General features: G+C 54.6%; 8 protein-coding genes across 8 annotated transcripts; 4 read left to right on the top strand and 4 right to left on the bottom strand.

The window, feature by feature from the left end:
• Positions 1-35: 35 nt before the first annotated feature.
• On the top strand, positions 36-1994 carry CC84DRAFT_1170186 (uncharacterized protein; the record flags this gene model as incomplete). The annotated part of the gene is made up of 4 exons (XM_018179840.1): positions 36-188; positions 370-1515; positions 1623-1703; positions 1776-1994. The coding sequence occupies 4 exons, from the start codon at positions 36-38 to the stop codon at positions 1992-1994; spliced, it is 1599 nt and encodes a 532-aa protein (XP_018041612.1).
• Positions 1995-2330: 336 nt separating this feature from the next.
• CC84DRAFT_6208 (bli-3 protein) lies at positions 2331-3860 on the top strand. The gene is made up of 3 exons (XM_018186913.1): positions 2331-2609; positions 2753-3006; positions 3058-3860. The coding sequence occupies exons 2-3, from the start codon at positions 2809-2811 to the stop codon at positions 3472-3474; spliced, it is 615 nt and encodes a 204-aa protein (XP_018041613.1). The 5' UTR covers positions 2331-2609; positions 2753-2808; the 3' UTR covers positions 3475-3860.
• Positions 3861-3894: 34 nt separating this feature from the next.
• On the bottom strand, positions 3895-4768 carry CC84DRAFT_1182274 (DASH complex, subunit Spc34; the record flags this gene model as incomplete). The annotated part of the gene is made up of 3 exons (XM_018180619.1): positions 3895-4195; positions 4248-4655; positions 4704-4768. 3 exons carry the CDS (start codon positions 4766-4768, stop codon positions 3895-3897), a joined length of 774 nt encoding a protein of 257 aa, XP_018041614.1.
• A 112-nt stretch (positions 4769-4880) lies between these two features.
• On the top strand, positions 4881-7035 carry CC84DRAFT_1132864 (uncharacterized protein). Its single transcript, XM_018175952.1, has 3 exons — positions 4881-5113; positions 5272-5579; positions 5658-7035. Exons 1-3 carry the CDS (start codon positions 5035-5037, stop codon positions 6786-6788), a joined length of 1518 nt encoding a protein of 505 aa, XP_018041615.1. The 5' UTR covers positions 4881-5034; the 3' UTR covers positions 6789-7035.
• Positions 7036-7124: 89 nt separating this feature from the next.
• Positions 7125-8609, top strand: CC84DRAFT_1158820 (ankyrin). Its single transcript, XM_018177076.1, has 4 exons — positions 7125-7344; positions 7410-7575; positions 7640-7807; positions 7869-8609. Coding segments are annotated over exons 1-4 (897 nt in total). The 5' UTR covers positions 7125-7342; the 3' UTR covers positions 8430-8609.
• A 54-nt stretch (positions 8610-8663) lies between these two features.
• CC84DRAFT_6237 (uncharacterized protein) lies at positions 8664-11665 on the bottom strand. Its single transcript, XM_018186930.1, has 3 exons — positions 11191-11665; positions 9749-11140; positions 8664-9700 (listed from the first exon to the last, which is right to left on the bottom strand). Exons 1-3 carry the CDS (start codon positions 11463-11465, stop codon positions 8899-8901), a joined length of 2469 nt encoding a protein of 822 aa, XP_018041617.1. The 5' UTR covers positions 11466-11665; the 3' UTR covers positions 8664-8898.
• A 540-nt stretch (positions 11666-12205) lies between these two features.
• On the bottom strand, positions 12206-17187 carry CC84DRAFT_6235 (sterol 3-beta-glucosyltransferase). The gene is made up of 6 exons (XM_018186929.1): positions 16231-17187; positions 16088-16185; positions 15600-16040; positions 14370-15548; positions 12722-14323; positions 12206-12669 (listed from the first exon to the last, which is right to left on the bottom strand). Exons 1-6 carry the CDS (start codon positions 16970-16972, stop codon positions 12391-12393), a joined length of 4341 nt encoding a protein of 1446 aa, XP_018041618.1. The 5' UTR covers positions 16973-17187; the 3' UTR covers positions 12206-12390.
• Positions 17188-17751: 564 nt separating this feature from the next.
• On the bottom strand, positions 17752-19027 carry CC84DRAFT_1210930 (aspartyl proteinase; the record flags this gene model as incomplete). The annotated part of the gene is made up of 3 exons (XM_018182332.1): positions 17752-18692; positions 18752-18902; positions 18992-19027. The coding sequence occupies 3 exons, from the start codon at positions 19025-19027 to the stop codon at positions 17752-17754; spliced, it is 1128 nt and encodes a 375-aa protein (XP_018041619.1).
• Between the last annotated feature and the right edge of the window lie 376 nt (positions 19028-19403).

Below are 19403 nucleotides of genomic sequence, written 5' to 3' on the forward strand. Positions count from 1 at the left end.
CGACTCTCTGTCGAAAGCATTTCAACACCGACAACATGGCAGACACCACCGCAGCTCCCGCTGCCCCCAAGACCGAGGCTTCTGAGGGCAAGCAGCAGTTCGTGCGCCCCGAAAAGCCAGATGAGACTGTCTACAAAGACCACTTGTACAAGCTGGAGAAGGCGCACTCCGATGCCCAGGCCAAGTTCGTAAGTACTATGCTGTTCTGTTCACTTCCAGTATTGCCCTTGGTGCCATCGATTTGTTGCCCTGTTCCTCGTGGTGCGGTGCCTGCGCATGCTCGAGTCCCATCTCCAGCAGGTACCCGCTGCGAACGGCTATTTGCTTGCGGGCGCGACACGAAGCCAAACTGCTTGCTTACGATTGTAGAATGCCGCCAAAGCAAAGCTCGATAATGCCCGCCCCAACAACAAGGACTCTCCCAACGCTGTACGCCAGCAAGAGCTCAAGGCCGAGCTCACCAAGATCCGACAAACCCAACAGGGCCAGAAATCCTCACGCACCGCCATCCTAGACAAAGTGAAGCGCCTCGACGAACAGCTCAAGGGCCGCATTGGGGAGCTCAAGACCGCTAAGGGCAAAGTGAACTTTAAGAGCGTCGAGGACGTTGATCGCGAGATTGCACGACTCCAGAAGGAGGTAGATACCGGCCGTATGAAGATTGTCGACGAGAAAAAAGCTCTCAACGAGATCACGAACCTCAATAAGGCTCGCAAGAACTTCTCAGGTTTCGATTCTCAGCAAAAGGCGATCGACGACCTCAAAGCGCAAATCGCCGAGCAAAAGAAGCTGCTGGATGATCCAGAGCAGAAGGCTCTCAGCAGCCGGTATACCGAGCTTCAGGATGAGTTGGACAAGCTCAAGGCGGAGCAGGATGGAGCGTTCAAGAACATGAAGGTCCTGATGGAGGCCCGGGACAAGGCTCGTGAAGATCAGCAGAACAAATTCCAGGCCATCAAGGAGCACAAGGACCAGTACTACCAGCAGAAGCGCGCCTTTGCTGAATACGACTTCCAGGCCCGCAAGGCCCGTCAAGAGCGCAAGCGACAGGAACAGGCCGAATACCAGGCGAACAAGCGAAAGGAGGTTGCTGCTAAGCGTCTCGAGGAGGCCAGCGCCCCTGCCTACCAGGACGAGATCCTTGCCTCTGAGGGTTTGATCCGCTACTTTGATCCGTCCGCTCTGCCTGCGAAAGAGACGGCAACCCCCAGCAAATTCGCTGCTTCCGCGCAGAGGACTGTCGACGACTCTGGTCTCAAGGGAACCCGGCTCTCCAAGAAAGGCGATGACGAGGAGGCATACTTCATTGGCAGCGGCGGAAAGAAGAACAAGAAGGGACGGAAAGCCGCCGCCCCGACATCGGAGAAGTTCAACCTGAACATTGGTGTCCTGGATGAGCTTGCCAAGGTTGGAGTGAATCCGCCATCCAGCCAGGCAGACGTCCCTGCCACGGTTGAGAAGTTGAAGGAGAAGCTCGAGAAGTGGAAGTCTGAGCAAGATGCTAAGACTAAGGAGGTACGTTTCTTTCCATCAAAACGACGAAGATCTGTAAAGATCCCATGGTCATTCTTTCTTTGCGTGCAAGTCCTGCACATACTGTGAAAAGCTTGACTTATACACAGCCGATGCCCAAATTGGCATCGGTTCTTGCGCAGTCTACTTCGTTACTGTACATCCCACGCTACTGCAAGAGAAAACGTACGGTGCGGAACTTCGAGATCATGCGCCGAGCACTGAGCCAGCCCATACCGATCGCCATGCTGACCTCTATGTAGAACATCGCGAAGGCGCAAAAGGAAATTGATCGCTTGGAGGCTGAGGAGACTGAAGGTGTCACTGATACCGCACGCAAGCCCTCGGAAAAGAATCAGGCTGTCAATGGCGGTCCTGTCTCTGCGGCCGCTGAACTTGAACAGGAAAAGGCTGCAGAGGCCGACGTGGCGGAGGAGCTCGAGAAGGCAAAGATTGAGGACAGCGAGGCTCCTGAGTCATAGGAGACTCTACTCTTAGTCGACCGTCGCCTTGGTGACGTATGCAGTGGTCTGACGGTCACCATACTATGAGCATTATGGGATTACAAAAGTCGCAATCTGCATTGGGGAATTCACAGGATCAGGCCTTTTGCTCGGTCTTGCTTCATCTCTGTTACATGCGTCTTCATGTTGCCATGTTAGGGGGAGCATTAATCGGACGGTTTCATGGCATAACGGATTTGCTGTGTTCTACATCTTCATTCGAGAAGTAGACAGCTAGACCTAGATGTACTTTTTATTTATCTTTCATCCTCACCTTCATCTTCCGGCAGCTGCGTGTGTAGTGTGTATGAGACGTGGTAATAATTGCATCTACGATTGCGCCTTTTGAGAGCAAGTCTCACCATTGGAGCCCCACATGTTCCAAGACTGCGCGCCACGATTCCGAGAGCTTTGGCACATTGAGTAGATCGTGATTACGGTACCTACCCCAGAATAGGTGGGGTTTTTGTGGAACATACCAAAGGAAGACTGACGTCATTGACTGAGAGCCCATACGTAAACGCGAACTTCGCGCTTTTGTTTGCTCTGTTCCTCGTAACAACTTCAGTCGATTGATCGAACAAATCAACTCAGGTATGTACAATCTTATTCGACGTGCTGGCCTTCCTTCGACCGTGGACCGCTGCATCCCAGCAAGCTTCAGTTGCAGTCGGACCAGGCCGCTCGGTCAGGCGCAAATAAACATCACTGCATGACCACCAGCTAACAGCCTGTAGGCGCTTCCTATACATTCAAGCAATCTTCTACTTTACCAAAATTTCAGTCGTCAGCCATGTCGTCTTACAGCAACGCAAACACGGGCAGCAAGGAGGCCGACCCGTATACCGCACAGAATAAGCAGGAGCCTTCCCTCAAGGAGAAGGTTGACGATCTGTTCACCTTTATCGACAGGACAAAGATCTGTCTGTTGACTGCGCAGACGGCGCAAAGCGACTTGCTTACGTCGAGAGCTATGGCTTTGGCGGCAAAGGTATGTCCTAGTCATGATACGCGATATGCTTAGCATGCTAACGCTGTACAGGAGGGCAACGGGTTTGACCTGCTGTTCCACACCAACACCGAGTCCGGCAAGACAGACGATCTTAAGACACACCCTTCCGTCAACATTGGCTTCATTAACAACTCTGGCGAATGGGCATCGATCTCGGGACACGCATCCATCGAGGTCGACCGCAACGTCATAAGGAAGCACTACTCACCCGCGCTGAAGGCCTGGCTTGGCGATCTCGGTGATGGCAAGCACGATGGTGGCCCAGAGGACCCGCGCATTGGCATCATACGTGTGAAGGCTAGCACAGTCACCTATGCTGTGTCGAACAGCACAACATTGGGAAGCTTTGTTGAGCTGGCCAAAGGTGTTGCAACAGGCCAGCCGCCTAACGTCAACAAGTTGCGCGAGCTTACAGAGGCGGAGATTTCTCAGTGGAAAGGCCAGTAGAAATAATGGCCGAGGAGAAAGGAATCATGAACCCATATTTCGGACGGATGAAAAGATTCATGTGTAATGCACTATGAGATCAAATATTTACACCCGACAGGGTTGGCGAATTCATGAAACTCCTAGCATGAATTAGCAAACTATAGCTGATTAGGAATAATTGAATAAATGTCACCGTAATAGCCTCATATTCACTCGCGTGCTTTCATATCGTCTAGGTGTTTACGATCCACCTTCCCACGTCCTATAGCATTCTTCGAACACCAGCTAGCAGTGCTTTCTCCGAGGATCTATGCTGCGAAGAATGAGCGCACAGCTCTGGTGGACTAGTACGCTCAATTGTAGTCCCGTCTTCGGTGTTCGCGTCCTGGGCAACATAGACGGTGTTGATATGCTCCCGATGTCGATCCAATAGCACTCTCAACGTAGAAAACCAGATATATCCCTTCCCATGGAATTCACATGGTCTTCGAGACCTCGTTTCCTTCGCTCTAGCTGCCTCACCTCTTCCTCTTCACGTCGGAGATCCTCCTCGGTCATGACATGTGCCACATTTTCAACCTCCTCTGGCTCATGTTCGACATACTCGCGTGACCGATTGAGCTTGCTCAATTGCGCAGCCTGTTCTGCAATGCGCGATTCGTAATACTCTATCGACGCCTCGAGTCGGCCATGTCGTTGGCGCAACGATGCAATCCGATCGTGTGCTCCAGGAATTGGACTATACCCTTTAGTCCCAGCCAGCGCAGGATGATGTTTACCATCGTACTTACTATACGCCTAGCAGTTTCTCAGCACCCTCCAGCAGGGTGTCTACATCTATATCATTCTTGTTCCCGCCATCGTATGCTCGGTAACCGAGGCCACTGCCCGCCCCGCCTCCACCTCCACGTCGTATTCGCTCAACGAGCTCAGTGCCCAGAACAGCCGCAACGGCCGTGTTCCTCTTTGGCGCTCTCATAGCATTCGCGCCGCCTCCGGCGATTCCCGCGGTGGCACCGGTGGCGCTGAAGATGGTATTACGTCGGTTCGAGCTGCCAACGGACTCTTGGGCTTTTGGGGCTGTAGCGGCAGGCGGAACAGAGAAGAGCGCGCGTTCATGAGATTCAGTATCACGGATCAAGCTCGTAATGTCGTGGGATTGCAGTAATGCGTTCGTAAATATCTTAGGCGGGGGGAAACTGGTGCACGGTTAAGACTGGAGGCTACAGTCGAGGCATAAGACGTACGGCAGCTCGGCGATGGATCGCGCGCAAAGTGAAATTTGCTCTAGATGCGCGTCGAGGAGTGACATGGCTGCCATGTATGATCTCGTATACCCAGCTTGTTCAGACGCGGGGTGCTGGGAACGGGCATGGACGTAAACAACGACCGGGAAAACGTTTGACCTACTCCGGCGATACCGTATGCCGGCGGCAGCTACGACCTACGAGCTCCCGCCTCTCGACAGCCTCAGCTGCATCATCGCCCCAACACCCGCTTGTTGCCCCTCCCTCCACCCGCCTGTGATCGCCACCCGTCCTTTCTCTCAGTCCCGCGGTTCCACGCAGAGCAGCAGCCATGGCGGAGAGCATGGAAGGCGTCGTGACGGAGGTCGAGCAGCCAAACACCGAGAACGTCGAGGACAAGACAGTGTCCGGTAAGCCCCCCGTATACAACGCAGCATACCCACCATGCATCTTTCTACCTGCCCTTGTGGCTTCGGAGGGCTGCCCCCGCAGGTCGGGCGCATGTGTCCGGATGCGATGCGCGAGTACGCTGCTCGACCATTCTGGGAGACTGACCCGACTTTTGCAGAGATCCGCTCTAACTTCGCCCTGCTGGAACGCGCCGTCGCCCAGTTCGACTCCCGCTTTACACTAAGGGCACTCCGCTCAATATCATCGCTCCGGAAGAGACTCACCGACCGCGTGCTATGTACCGTCATCGTCGTGACGTACTCGGCGAAGAACCCCACCGCGCGCCTGCTCATTCAGGCCGTGGGAATGGAGGCCGAGGATCTCAAGGCTGTTGCAGACCAACACAAAGATGCCGTGCAGGCGCTGAAGAACAGCACCAAGGAACCATTACCAGAGGTCGATGTCTACATAGGCATCCTGCTTCAGGTACGCTCATACCCGGAGAAGCTGGAGATTCGAATCCGATGCTCTCATATGTTGCTTCCATGTCGCTGATTTGTGCAGGTGTACCTTTACGACCAACAAGATTACGAAGAGGGCGCCGAGTTCTCCACTCAATTAGTCGACAGGATTCGGGAACTGAACCGACGGACGCTCGATTCACTGGCCGCGAAAGCGTACTTCTACTTCTCGCTCTTCCATGAGGAGCTCGATCCTAAGCCGCCATCCAAACAGTCGCAAGTCATTACAATCCGCGGGAAACTGCTTGCGGCTCTACGCAGCGCGGTGCTCCGAAAGGATCTCGATACTCAGGCTTCCGTCACCACATTGCTCCTCCGAAACTACCTTTCCACTGCCGATATCACCCAAGCCGATCTGCTCGTTGCACAGACACAGTTCCCCGAGAACGCACCTAACAACCAAGTCGCCAGGTACCTCTACTACCTCGGTCGCATAAGGGCTATCCAGCTGTCGTATACGGACGCCCACGAGCACCTCATCAGCGCTACCCGCAAGGCGCCTACTAGCTCTGTCGCTGCAGGCTTCTACCAGTCCTCCATGAAGCTCTTGATCGTTGTGGAGTTGCTCATGGGTGATATTCCAGAGCGCGAATTGTTCAGCCAACCCCGCCTTGAGCGTACCTTGGAGCCATACTTTCGCTTGGTCCAGGCAGTCCGGGCCGGTGACCTTCCCAGCTTCCTGAAGATTGTGCAGAACTCCGCGAAGGCATTCCACCGTGACGGGACATACACGTTGATTCTCCGTCTCCGCCAAAACGTGATCAAGACCGGTATACGCGTCCTCTCGCTCTCCTACTCGCGCATTTCTCTACGAGATATCTGTCTTCGCCTCGGCCTCGAGAGTGAGGAGTCGGCAGAGTACATCGTTGCGAAGGCGATCCGTGATGGTGTCATTGAGGCTTCTATCGACCACGAGAAGGGCTTCATGCAGACGAAGCAGGCTGGCGATATCTATGCTACCCGCGAGCCTGGTGAGGCATTCCACGAGCGTATTCGCGCCTGTTTGACCCTTCACGATGAATGCGTTAAGGCTATGCGCTACCCAATGAACCAGCATCGGTTAGAGCTGAAGAACGCCCAAGAGGCTAGAGAGCGTGAGCGCGAGCTTGCAAAGGAGATTCAAGAGGGTGATCTCGACGATGACGACGCCGCGGGCGACTTTGATGGCTTGTAGACGAATAGATGGTTGCGCTTGGGCGGCTTGGATTCAACGTCCGTGTGGGTGTAAGATAGTCGTTTCTCTAGCGAGCATCGATTGATCGGCCTGCTGAAGCGACAAGCATAATGAAACATGTTAATCATGAGCACACGCACTTACAACGACTTTGGAACCCTGGAACCCTGTCCATCTCAGCTTGTTTCCTTACCATCAACAATTGTGCATGTTTGCGGCAATCTTCGCGATGCACGTAATGCAAGACATCGCTTTTAGCAAGCGTTTCCTACCGCTGCCTTGCATACTGTGATGTTCCTTTCTGTAGTACCCTCATGACGTTCTAGGTGATTTATTACGAGACATAGGAATGTGGACACGAGATCCCAAGCTACAATGCCAAGCTCACCGAACGCGGATCAAGCACATGGCGTACTAGCCTCATCCGTAAATCTCCGTGAATGCAAGTCCGCCCCGCGTCACCACTCATAGTCCCCGCATCAACAAACAACAGCGCATATAACAAGCTCACACTGCTGTCTTCGTGCCGTCAATCATGCTGCGCACTGTTCGACATGTACGTCTGGCTCGAGTCTGGCTGATAGAGAGGTGGTAAGGAATCGGCTGACATGTTATCTATAGGATTGACGTACCGCGGCGTCTGCGCCGTGCCATACTCCTCAACGACCTCGATCTCGTGAAGCGCATCGTGCGCAACAACCCGGTGTACCTGCAGAACCCCGACTTTGACGACAAGAGTAACACCAGCTTGCACCTTGCGGCGAAGCATGGATTCACGGCGATTGCGGTACGTCACGGTCTATACATCCTTTCTAGACGCAGAACAGCAGCTTATCCAATTGCGATGGTAGGAATTCCTCGTCGAAGCCGGTCACGAAGCCGAGCTCGTAAGCCGCAACAACGAGCTCGAGACGCCGCTCATGCTGGCAGCCATGGCGGGCAAAGAAGAGGTCAGCGTGATGCTGGCGAAGCGCTTCCCGGAGTGCATTGCATGGCAGAACAGAGCCGGGCTCGATGCCGTGCGTCCCCCCCTGAATCTCACAGGCCTCAGCCCGTACCACCAGTTAACCTCCAGCCCAGCTTATGCTCGTCTGTAAAAGCGGCACAGGCACCCTCCATCTGATCCCCACGCTGCTGCTCCACGCGCCCCAGATCCTCACCTCCTACGACCACGTCGGCAACACGGCGCTGCACCACGCCTCGGCCGCCGGCGAGCTCAAGGCCCTCCGCATGCTCCTCCAGTACGGCGCGAATCCCCTCGCTTCAAATGCATACTCTTGGACCCCCGTGCACTATTCCGCGACGCCCGCGGCGGAGGCATACTTCAAGACGCTGATCATCGAGTTTGAGAAGAAGAAGGCCGAGGGGAAGCGGCTGGAGCGCGAGCGTGAGAAGCAGAGGTCCGCGGGCGTGCGGCTGGTAACTGACCAGGAGGCGGTGGGAGGTGCTGTGGGCGGTGGAGAGCGACAACGGGCGAGAGACGACGCGGCGATTGCCGGTCTTCCTATGCCTGGGCTGGAGTGGAGTCCGGTGGAGCGGAGGAGGGCCATGACGCCTACGGAAGGTGTCAGGGCTGGACCGTGGCCGTTCACGCAGGCAGAGAGCGGCAGGCCAAGAGCGGAGAGTGGCGAATCAGCCTGAATGTATTGATCCGTGGCGTTGTATATCTAGGTATTGGCGTTGAGGAGTTCGACTGCTCAAGAATGGGTGGGGGACTCGTCACTAGGACCGTAAATTTCAAGGCGTCTGAGGGTATAAATTCATCGTTATCAGCAGCAGTATTAGAAAAAAACCGAGCACAGAATCTGAGCAACCGGTATCAGAATTTCATTCATCCGTCCATTCCACTCTAAACCGACGAGCTATCTAGACTCACGGAAACTCAACTAGGGATGCAAGCCGTCCGGCTCAAACGCTCATGTCCCACCCAATGAAGTGCTACAAAACCCAGACGTGAACATCCCACCCAATGAGGCCTAATCTGACGAGTAAATAGCAATACACAACCGAACGAACGCCGTGATGCCCAAACACACCTCGCTATGCAGGAGATCCAAGCCGAAGATGAATGGAAAATTGCGAGTAAAAGGGAACAGAGCAGGGCCCAGGATTAATCGTCCTCAAACTCAGCGTTGAACTGGGCCAGCATATCATCTTCCAGATCCTGGTCGTTGTCCTCAGCGAGATCCGCACCTCCGCCCTGAGGATCAAATTCGTCGCCTTGGTCCTCCTCGGGCCCCGTGGTCTCGGGACTAGGCAGACCTGAAGACTCTTTGTCTGCATTGACCACGTTTGTCAGTGACGTGACTCGTTCCATGGTGCGTTTCTTCCGCTTCTGCAACCTGGACGTACTGTTGACGCTTGAATCGCTGTCTCCAGCCTCCGACTCAGCATCGGACTCCGTATCTCTCTTTCTCTTCTGCCGAGCGGCTTTGCTACCGTTGGTGTCTGAGTTTGTGCTGTTTGTGGAATGTACGCTTTCCGAGTCAGAAGCCCGCGAACCCTCAGACTCCGCATCTGAAATATCATCGAGCTCTGCGATCTCTTTTTCCAAGGCTTCCCAGTCATTTTCGGGCATGTCGAATATTGATATAGGTGACTTGGCATCATCGTCGTCGGTGCCATTGATGCTCTCATCGTCTTCCAGGTCCTCTGCGAGCGCCGGACTGTTACGTTCATCATCCACGTTGATGTAATAAGGCTCTTCCTCAACGTGTTCCCACCGCGTACAGCATGCGATCATCCACTGGATTGTAACTATCTGTATGTTGCCTCCGTCGTGCAGGATCCTTGCTGCCTTTTTGACTTTCGAGGTCTTTCGATCTGGATTTGCTATCACGTGTGTTGTTCGCTTGTCCACATTTAGGGATATTTGGGCGCCGAAACTCTTCACCCACAGCGCGAAGTCGGAGCTACAAGATGTTAGCTTTTTGTACCACGTGACCAATTAATTCACTTACGTTTCAACGTCCATCCCGAGTGGTATGATGCCGGAAAATACAATGCGGCATGTAGCAAGAGTCTCGCTCTTGATGCGTGGCATGATATAGGCGATGTCAGGCACGATTCCCTCGAGACGCGGTTTCCTTGGGCTTTTCTCGCCCTTGAGCTCGGCAACGCGGGTGCCTCTAGGCTTCACTATGGAATTCTGGTATTCGTCGTAAAATGCTTCGTACACGCGTCGTAGGTTTTTTTCGACAACCTCCAAGCCGTCGTCGTTGTTGTTCAATATGGCACGGTGCTTATGGTGTTCGACTGGCTTGGTCTCGCCATTTTCCGGGGTCTCGGATCTGGCGGCCTCCTCCTCGTCGTCTTCTTTCTCGAGCGTAAGCTGCTGTTGCAGCAATGGTCGCTCCGTTTGTTGAGCAACAATTAACTTTTCCTGCTCTCTGACGCGCTCTTCGAGAACCTCTTGACTTTCCGCAGCACCCATGGCCATCATTCTCTCCTCCAATTCATTTTCGATCCCATTGGCAACGTCTCCTGAATCCGGTTTTACGGATAAGGGCGGGAGGGGTTTGCCAGCAACGGAGAAAGAGATTCCTTCGGTATCAGATTCAACGTTGTTCGCAATCTTCTCTCTGGGAGCGGGCGCAGGAGCAGGTACCTCTAGCTGCTTGGGCAAGAAGCTGGCGTTGATGTCGCCGGCGCCGGGAAAGAAGTTGAATACGGGAACGCGGACCAGATAAGGGCTGTAGCTCCAGACGTCGGCTCTGTCATCGATGATGACGACCATGCCGGGGTTGTTGGGGAACAATCGGTGCAAGCTCTTCGCCTTGTCTGTACCGTTTTCGTCGCGACTCAAGATGCGATCGCCAAAGTACTTGCGTTCGGGATCAACGATCTTGGCCACAGCCTGGGCATAAGCGCGGGTTGCCATTGTGTAGATGTGCATCTCGTACAACTGTGACATGTTGTCGAAGAAGTCCTTGAGCCCTGGGCGTTTCTTGACGTAGTACCAGTTTGCGGCGACATGAGCAACGTTGTCGTCGGCGAGCTGGAAGCCCTCGACATCCTTGACAAATTCGTAATTTGGGTTTGTGGGGTCCTCCTTCCATTCGGCGATTGTGCGCTCGCAGGTGGTGTGGATGACGGTCTGATCCAGGTCGACGATCAGGGTCAGCTTCTTCGCTTCGAGCAGGCGCGTCTTGGACGCCTCTTCGGCCTTCCTGGCTTCTTTGTGGCTGACAAGCAGGGCGGTGTTGTCGTGCGTCATGTTGACGGTCGCGCGACTGCTGTTGAGCTTCTCGGTCAGGTAGTCGACCTCGGTCATGTCCTTGCCGCACATGGTGCACAGGCCGCCAAACTGCTCTTCATGGGTGCACGGCTCTGTGATGTCGAGAAGGAGGGTCCTGGTAGCGCGTTAGCAGGTCCCGCGGGAGGAGGGCGGAGCGCGACTTGCCCTGGCCGGGAGACAACCTGGTCCTTCTTGATGTGCCATGCCTCAATCTGGCCGTCGACGGGGGCCTCGAAGCTGGCGAAGAACTTCTGGGCGACCTCCTTGGTCTCGCCCCACCGGTTCGTCTCCTCGCGCAGGCTCTCGAACGAGTAGTGGAACAGCGGCTGCGAGCGCGCGACGTCGTCGCCCTGGGCCTTGACGAGCTCGGTGATTGTGATGGGGTAGTGCAGGCCGCTCGGGGCGCCAATCTTCATGGGCTCGAGCGTGTCCGGATCCATTGGGAAGAGCTGCGGGGGCGGCGCGATCGAGAGCGGCGCATTCGGGACGCGGGAGTCTGGAGGTGCGAGTTGGATGTGGAGCTCGGACGCAGCACGGTAGCGCAGAAGCTTTGGGCGTGTCGCGTCACACGAGCCGAGCGATGATGCACAGCCGCAAGTACGGCCACCGGGCGCCCGCGCAGAGGGAGCAGCCTCGGATGTGCGCGCGGTGTGCAGAGCGACAAATGCGCTGGTGCGGTGCGTGTGTGTGGGGAGGGGCGTGGTGGACGAGGTTGTCGTTGCAGGTGCAGCACTTGCGGCTCTCGCGTGCTCCCAGGGCTTTGTGCAGCTCCTAAAGAGCGGCCTTCAGTTCTTATACCCATGCCCCGCCTGACATCCCTGTCAGCCTAGCGGGCCGCCTCTAGTCTCTCATGTCTCTGCCTTTCACCCGCCAGACAAAGAAACTCCCCTGAGCGCCCTCGCCTGTTGCATGCGTACTGATGAAAAAGACACCACACGCCGCCCAGCATCTTGTCGTCGATGCGCTCGAACAGCCACGACAGCCTCTTCTCCGCATAGGCAGCCGTGGTCTGACCTGACGTATCGCGTCTGCAGCTACGTCAAGGGTCCTACTAGACCCAAATGCACTCAATCAACAAAACGTATAAACACCATCCCGCAGTATAATCAAAGGTGAACACTCTGAGAAAACGCGTCTCAACATCCTGGTCACATTCATCTCGTAGCCAGCATCCCATCCCACAACGCCGCGCTCAACGATGCAAAAGTGCACCTGTGCAATGCTACCCTGACACCCGCAATGCCCCTCGCATCTAACCATCATGTACTAGACGTCCCATATTACAGATTAAACAGTCGTAACAGATGGCGGAGAACGCTGCAAGAAGTTACGCAAAGGGACGTAAAGAGCCAGGACTTTTGTCGCCTAGTCCGCCTTGCGTTGTTGTGACAAGACCGCACCCACTGCCAAGGTCGATGGTCCCGTTTCCGAATCGTCCATGGCCTGTTCACGCATCCCAGAGATGGCTTCGAGGGGAAGGTCCATGCCCTGCACGTCCCCTTCATCATCCACCAGAGTCCAGTCGGCATCCATGTCGCCGTAGTGCTCCTCGTCTTCCGCTCGTTCCGGTTGTCGACACGAAAGAGCTTTTGCTCGGTCGAGCTCGCGGTATATCGTCTGTACGGCTAACTGCGCCCCATTCTCCTGTCGCATATGTTAGATCCATCGCACGATGTGAGGAGCGCCGTGAGCTTACCTTCCGGATCTTATTCCCGAGGATCCTGGCTTTGACCTTCATCCGCTCGCTGTTGGTTGCTTCCCACAGAGCTTTGCCCAGCATCTTGGTGTTGATCCTCTTGAGGTACATACCTACACCAAGGTCTTCTACGCGCGTGGCAAAGAAGTACTGGTCCCCAAAGAATGGCTTGATTATCGTTGGTTTTCCGGCTCGGAGACTGGCACCGGTGGTGCCTGAGCCGCCGTGGTGAACAACGGCATCCATCTGCTTGAACAACCAGTCATGCGGTGCAGATTCGATCTTGAAGATCTCAGGCGGCAGGGGAATCTCGACCTCAGAAGCGTCCTTCGTGCTTTCCTTGTCGCCCTGCCATTTGTCGGACCAGCCTTTGGAGAGCACACAGCGAACGTCTGCCAGCTGCACCGCTTCGATAATAGTTCTGGTAAGAGCAGCTGGGTCCTGGATGACAATAGACCCGAACCCAATATATACCAGCCTTTTCTTGTCGGCTCGCGCCTTTGCGATGAATTGGCTCAGGTCTTCGGGCGGCTTGAAATCGACTTCGTCCAGGAACCAGTAGCCGGTGACGCGGATCCAGTCGGGCCAGTCGCATGGCGGAGGGACAACATGTGGACTGAAGTTGTACAGGAATGGCCGCTGATTTGCCTGCATCCTGGCCTGCGACGTGTTACGCAGCTTGAGCTGTTCGCGGCGCCAACTATTCATCTGGCCGGCGATGGCAACCCAGAATACCTTATCTATGGTTAGGTATGTCATGCTGTTCCAGGCTCCGCCCATCTTATTCGGCCCCACGGCGAAGGCATGCGGATATGCTCGGGTGCGTGTCCATGGCATTGTGAAAGCTCGGAAGTACGGGATTCCCAGAGCTTCGGCGATGTGTATTCCAACCATAGCGGACGGACTTTCGATCAGGACATTGGCTCCCTGGCATGCTTTCCAGGCTGTATCGCACAGCTCGTCCAGCCAACCACGAAATTTCGAGTTCGTTTCCTTCAGGAATCCGTAGGAAAACATGCCGTGCTGGACGCAAATGCGCATAAGCTCGGCAGGATCGCCAGCTACAGGGGCAAATCCAATGCCGTGTTCCTTGACCCAACTCTCGAACATGCCGTGGGTCGCGATGATGGGCTCATGTCCCTCCTTGATCAGTTCCTTGCAAAGGGAGATGTAGGGCTGTACATCGCCACGAGATCCAATCGTCAGACACACGATCTTCAAGGGCTCGGCCGGCTTGAAGTCCACAATCGATGCTAGTGGATCATCAAAAATGAGTGGAATGCGATCAAGCTCTGCTGCGGGCGTAGTCGGCAGATTTACGTCTCCTTCTGCCGTATCTCGTGCAGCCTGCAGTAGCTCATGCTCAGCCTTGGCTGCTTCATCCTCGCTATCCGCATCATCGGACGACTGATCTTCTTCAATGTACTTGGTACTCTCCAAAATGCGCAAGATAGAGATAGCGCATTCATCGCGATGCTCGGCTTTTGCGAACTCAAAGAACAGTTCTTCGTGACCGCGAATAACGACTACCAGACCGTGATAGCCCATTCGGAAGCCCTTCTCTTTGTTGATCGTCTCGATGTCACGCATCGGCAGGATTATCTACAAAAGTGAGCATATCGCGACGATAGTACGTGAAAAGACTTACCTTAGTCTTAACGGTAGGCACGAGACTCCGAAAACAGAAAGAGCGTCCGCTGATGTAGATCTTTCCGTAGTTCGGAAGGATGCGTTGCAGATACGCAAAGTAGGAGGACTGGAGTTGCTCGTCGGGCAGCGCAAAGTGCTCCTGGAAGTGGTGCGCTGCCTTAGCAGCATCCTCGTCTTCTTCGGGGTCATGGACTCGGTCATTTGGTTGCAGTCCGTCTGCCACGTTGTAGTGCTTTCGACCGCCTGCTAGCATCCCAGAAACCTTTTCGTAATAGCCCATAGACTCGGTAGAAAGTAAATTGCCCATCTTCTTTGACCGGGTGCGTAAGAATCCTGCTAAACCAGCTGCTTTTTGGAGCGGATACGAGGCAATTTCTTGAAGTGCAGTGGTAGACGAGGTTGATAAACGTGCGGTCGTTTGGTCGTGATCGTTCTCGAGGTCGTGTTTATATCTGGCTGACTGCCGAGCGCCCAAGCCACCAGACTCTTTGCTTTGGCGCGAGGCCTTTGGGTGAAAGTTCCGCCCACCTGACGAGCGGGTCGTGTCCTGTGAATGTCGGCCGAGTTCATCGGACCTTTCAGACGTAGTGGCTTGGCCAGAGTGAACTGTTGGGGCGCGAAAAACATCTGAGCGCCCCAATATTTGACTTGCAGACGCGTTGCTCTCATCCATGGATTGCACATGGGCCGATGATTCGGTACCGGGATCCACCGAATTCGTCGCCGAGTCTGAAGTGTCTTGTGGTCTAGGTGACAATGGCGACTTGTCACCGGATCGACCCTTCGATTGTTTATCGTAACGATGTCCGCTGAAACTGCGGCGAACCTCGTGACTAGGTCGTCGAAAAGAGCGGCTTGCGTCCATACTACGTCGCACGTCCAGGCTCTTTTGCACATCGAGACTGGACCGTGAATCTGCGCTCATGCTTGAGCGCCCAACAACAGGACCAGGTAACGGCGATAAGGTCGCCCTCACATTCTCTTCTATATACGGAGCGTGGCCGGGACTGTCTTGAGCTGGGCCCGCATTACGGCTACTGGGAAGATTAACGATGGTCGGTGTTGCTGCACTCGGATCGCCCTGCTGCTGCATCGTCTGGTGGTGTTCATTGTCGTTGATCATGATACGCAGCACATTCAGAGCATCCTGGCCCTGGCTGAAGAAAGAGAAGAAGTACTGTCGGCTGTCAGCATTGATCGTTCCACGGTACAGAGGAAGGGCACTTGCCTCGTCGATCGCGTATGTCTCGTCATTATCAATCACGCGAATCTTCACCGTCTCGGCAAAATCGAGAATGGTACTCTCTTCAATCTCAAGGACGTTTTGAATGGGCAGGGAGATTTTCACGCTATTACCTTCGTTGTGCGTTCGGAATATGACCTTTTGTATGGACCGTACCCACTCTTTCGCGCTCACCGCACTGTCAGCCTTGAACTGGAAGGTCTTCTCGTCTGTTGTCACTACAAAAGTCGTCTCGTCCTTATGCTTGTCTTTGCTCTCCAAAACTTCGGCAGATATTGCGTATTGTAGGTTGATGCGATTGCGAGGGAAGTATAGCTCTGTAGGGTTGGTGTAGTAAGCTAACACGTCGCCTCTCAGTACAAACCAGTATCGATTGTATTTCGACCGACCGCGTTTGGAAAGATAGCCAGTTTTACTAACATCGTGCTGCGCAAATGTCAGCTTCGAATGAGGAATTCGAATGTAACACGTACATGCTTCTTGGGTATATATGCATAAAAACATATGTGCTTCTGGGTGATATACATGTATCCTTGAAGCAGTATGCTCTGTAACAGCCAGCAAGGGTATTCTGGAAAGATTAGACACACTCCACGGCTTGAGATGTTTGACAAACCTGAGATGACTTCCTCCAAGTCTTCGAACTCAAAAATTTGCTGCAAGCGATTTGCAAGCGGGGCGGTCGTTTTGCTCTTGGATCCGCTTGCTGTGCCTCCGTACCTGCTCTTGCGGTCTGAGCCTCGACGCTTCGCAATGCGCAAGTCCTGTCCAGATACCGGCTTGGGCTTCATGTCGACTAGCGATTCGTCTCGCGAGGAAAGGGGTAGTTCGTCTTCCGATTGACGCGAAGGGAGGAATTGTGACGAAGACATGGTGTCGGTTGCGTGGGCCTCCGACTTGGATTCCTTCCTGCCTGAGATCTTTAGCTTGGGTAGCGAACGCAGCAGTTTGTGCTCCGAGAGGGCTTTCCGGTGCTTGCTCTTCAGCGGCTTGCCCTCTTCCACCTCCTCCAGCGGGCTGTGGAAATCGTGAACGGAGCTCAGACGGCTCATCCTTGCTGCACCATCCAAACTGCCATAGTTAATATTCCGCCGCGCCTCATCGTCGCTTTCGCCCGAGTCTACATCTCGGGGGAGGCCGAGGTCCGTCTGTGACTGATGGCCGGCTCGTGCAATCATGGAAAATATAGACTGGTGCATCGATACCGCGTTGCTGTGCTTGGGCGCCGCAACATCCTCGTCCGCATCGCCCGCATCTCTAAAGCGCTCGGGGATGTCTAGGGACACACGGCGCGACTCTTTGCGCTTCTTGGTGAGCTTGCGAGCAGGCCGCTCTTTGTATCGGTCTTCGGCAGCCATGGTGTGTATTGATGTGCGTGCTCACGGTTCGACGGATGGATAGGCGGCGGTTGTAACGGAGGCGGAGGATGATCGGAGGCTAGGGTATCGCTCTCAAAGGGTGGCTGCGCAGCAACGCCTGGAGAGCACCAAGGTGGGCTACGATCAAGCGGTATAATAACAACTGCTTGGGGCAACAACGGCGTGGTGCTACATGTTGACGACGCGAGTCGAGCAGAAGACGCGCTCGGCCAACTTCATGCACCTGATGATCTAGCGGCGTGATAAGCTCCAACACGCAGGCACCAATGATGCATCCCAGCCGGCTCACACGCCCACAGAGGCCCACCAACAGTCAGCCCTGATTAAATCACGCCATTCAAGGAACTTAGGCGTTTGGCTCACTCTGTTATTCGAGCCATCTTCCGTCGGCCACGCCAGAGCATACGCGATATACGTCAGCCGTGGTTATCGATAACGCGCCTGTAGATCGCGGTGCAGAACGCTACCCCGGATACCACAGGCATAGCGGGGCGCACAGCCAAAGGAACTGGAAGTCTGTATGTATTTTGTACCTCACATCCCACATCTCAAAATCCTCTCCAAGTTTATCTGTTCAAGTCGGATTTCATTCGGGATATCTGTACATGAACGTGGCAGCACCATCCACAAAGCGGATCAATAGCGCTCATTATGATACCACAACCCCAACCTGGGGCTACCATTTACAACCGGGTCCTTCCATCTCCACCGTCTGTATTCCAACATGTCCTTACAATTTATCCCAAGAATGAAACACCTTACTTAGCCTTAGCAAGACCAACAGCGCTGTTGCCAAGGTCGTAGACAGAGTACCACCTCCTGAGGAAGGCGTCACCGAGAATAGCAAGAGGACCAACGGGCTCAGGGAAGTCCATTCCCATGAACGCAGAGATGCAAGAACCTTGAACCTCGAGAACATAGTCGTGAGCGCCGATAGTGAAGTTGTGGCCAGTGAGCGTAAAGGTGAGGTCGGGCAGACTGTCAACCTTGTCGCATTCAACGGTGTACTGTCCGTTGAATCCCTTCTTCGCGCCAATCTCCTTGTTCAGGAGCTCAGCGATGGTGGAAGGTAGAGCGATGAGCGAGGTACCGGTGTCAAGAATGACACCAGTGTTGTCCATCTCGGCGGTCTCATCACCGAAAGTGATCGCATCAAGGTCGACCTCCCAGTAGGCCTTGCGCCTCAAGGGGAGCTTGGTGAGCTTGCCAGTGTAGTGGTCCTCGTTCACGCCACCGAAGATGGCCTCGGAATCAGCGCCACCGTTGGCGTCTCCAAGGTAGAAAGCGAAGACGGGCTCGTCCAGCAGGCCCTGGTCCAGCATGTTGTAGAAAGGCGGGACGATCTTGTTGACACTGATGGTATCGTATCCCAAGCCGAGAATGCCATCGAACCGGCCGAAGGCAAAAGCGAGGCCGGGCTCGGAAGTGGCTTCAGCAAAATCCTGGTTCTTGACCTTCAAGTCGCCGATCTGGAAAGTGTCCTGGGACACGAACCCGCTGAGCGAGCCTGATCCGTATCGGATCTCGAACGAAGAGCCGTTCTTCTTGTAGGTTGACGAGGCCGACGAGTCATACTTGGTGTGCAGATAGCAAGCGATCGAGCTGCACTCTGACGAGGGAACCCAAAGGTTGGAGCTTCCGGTGTCGAGGATGACTTTGAAGTCCTGAGGAGGTGTACCGAGAGAAACCTCGGAGAAGTCTGCGTGCTGTCAGTAGCTGCTCGTCTTACGGGTGGCAATAGGCTACGAGGGAACATACACTGCGCATTCAGGAAGTTAGTGATGGGCACCGGGTGCGTTCCATCGGCAACGTATGGAGCCTTGAAGACCTGCTCCATGTGCGACTCGGTCTTAATGCCCATGTACTTCTGTCCGAGAGCCTTCGCCTGCTCTTGGAAGCTGGCGTGTTGCTACGACGGTTAGCGCGGGCACTTCAAAGTGCGCCTGGTCCAGCTCTGCAACGTGCAAGCTGGTTTTGGCAAATGCGGCGATGACTTACAAGCTGCTCTGACAGAGGCACCTTCTTGAGCTTCATCTTGTGCACACCAGCGCTTGCGGCGCCCATCAGCGAGCCCGCAGCGAGGAGAATGGACGTCTTCATAACGATGACGGGTAGGCAGGCGCCTCAGCAGATGCAGTGACGACTGTGAACGAATAGAGTGCTCCTTGATGAAGCTGTGTTGTGATGGAGAAGTGTGGAGTTTGGAAGCTTGAAGGAGGCGCAAGTCTGGCGGATGCCTTGGAGAGGCTGGGGCGGCCTATGACGCTCGCTTCGTTGGTCCGGAGACGCTGCACCAATGAGGATGCACGCGTGCAGCTCTTGTTTCGGGACTAGCTCAAACGCTAGTCCTTTCGTGATGTGTGGCAGGTGTGTACCTGCGTGCCCAGATAATACGGGTAAAACCCTGGAG

Source organism: Paraphaeosphaeria sporulosa (assembly GCF_001642045.1).
Source record: "Paraphaeosphaeria sporulosa strain AP3s5-JAC2a unplaced genomic scaffold CC84scaffold_1, whole genome shotgun sequence".
Classification (NCBI taxonomy): domain Eukaryota; kingdom Fungi; phylum Ascomycota; class Dothideomycetes; order Pleosporales; family Didymosphaeriaceae; genus Paraphaeosphaeria; species Paraphaeosphaeria sporulosa.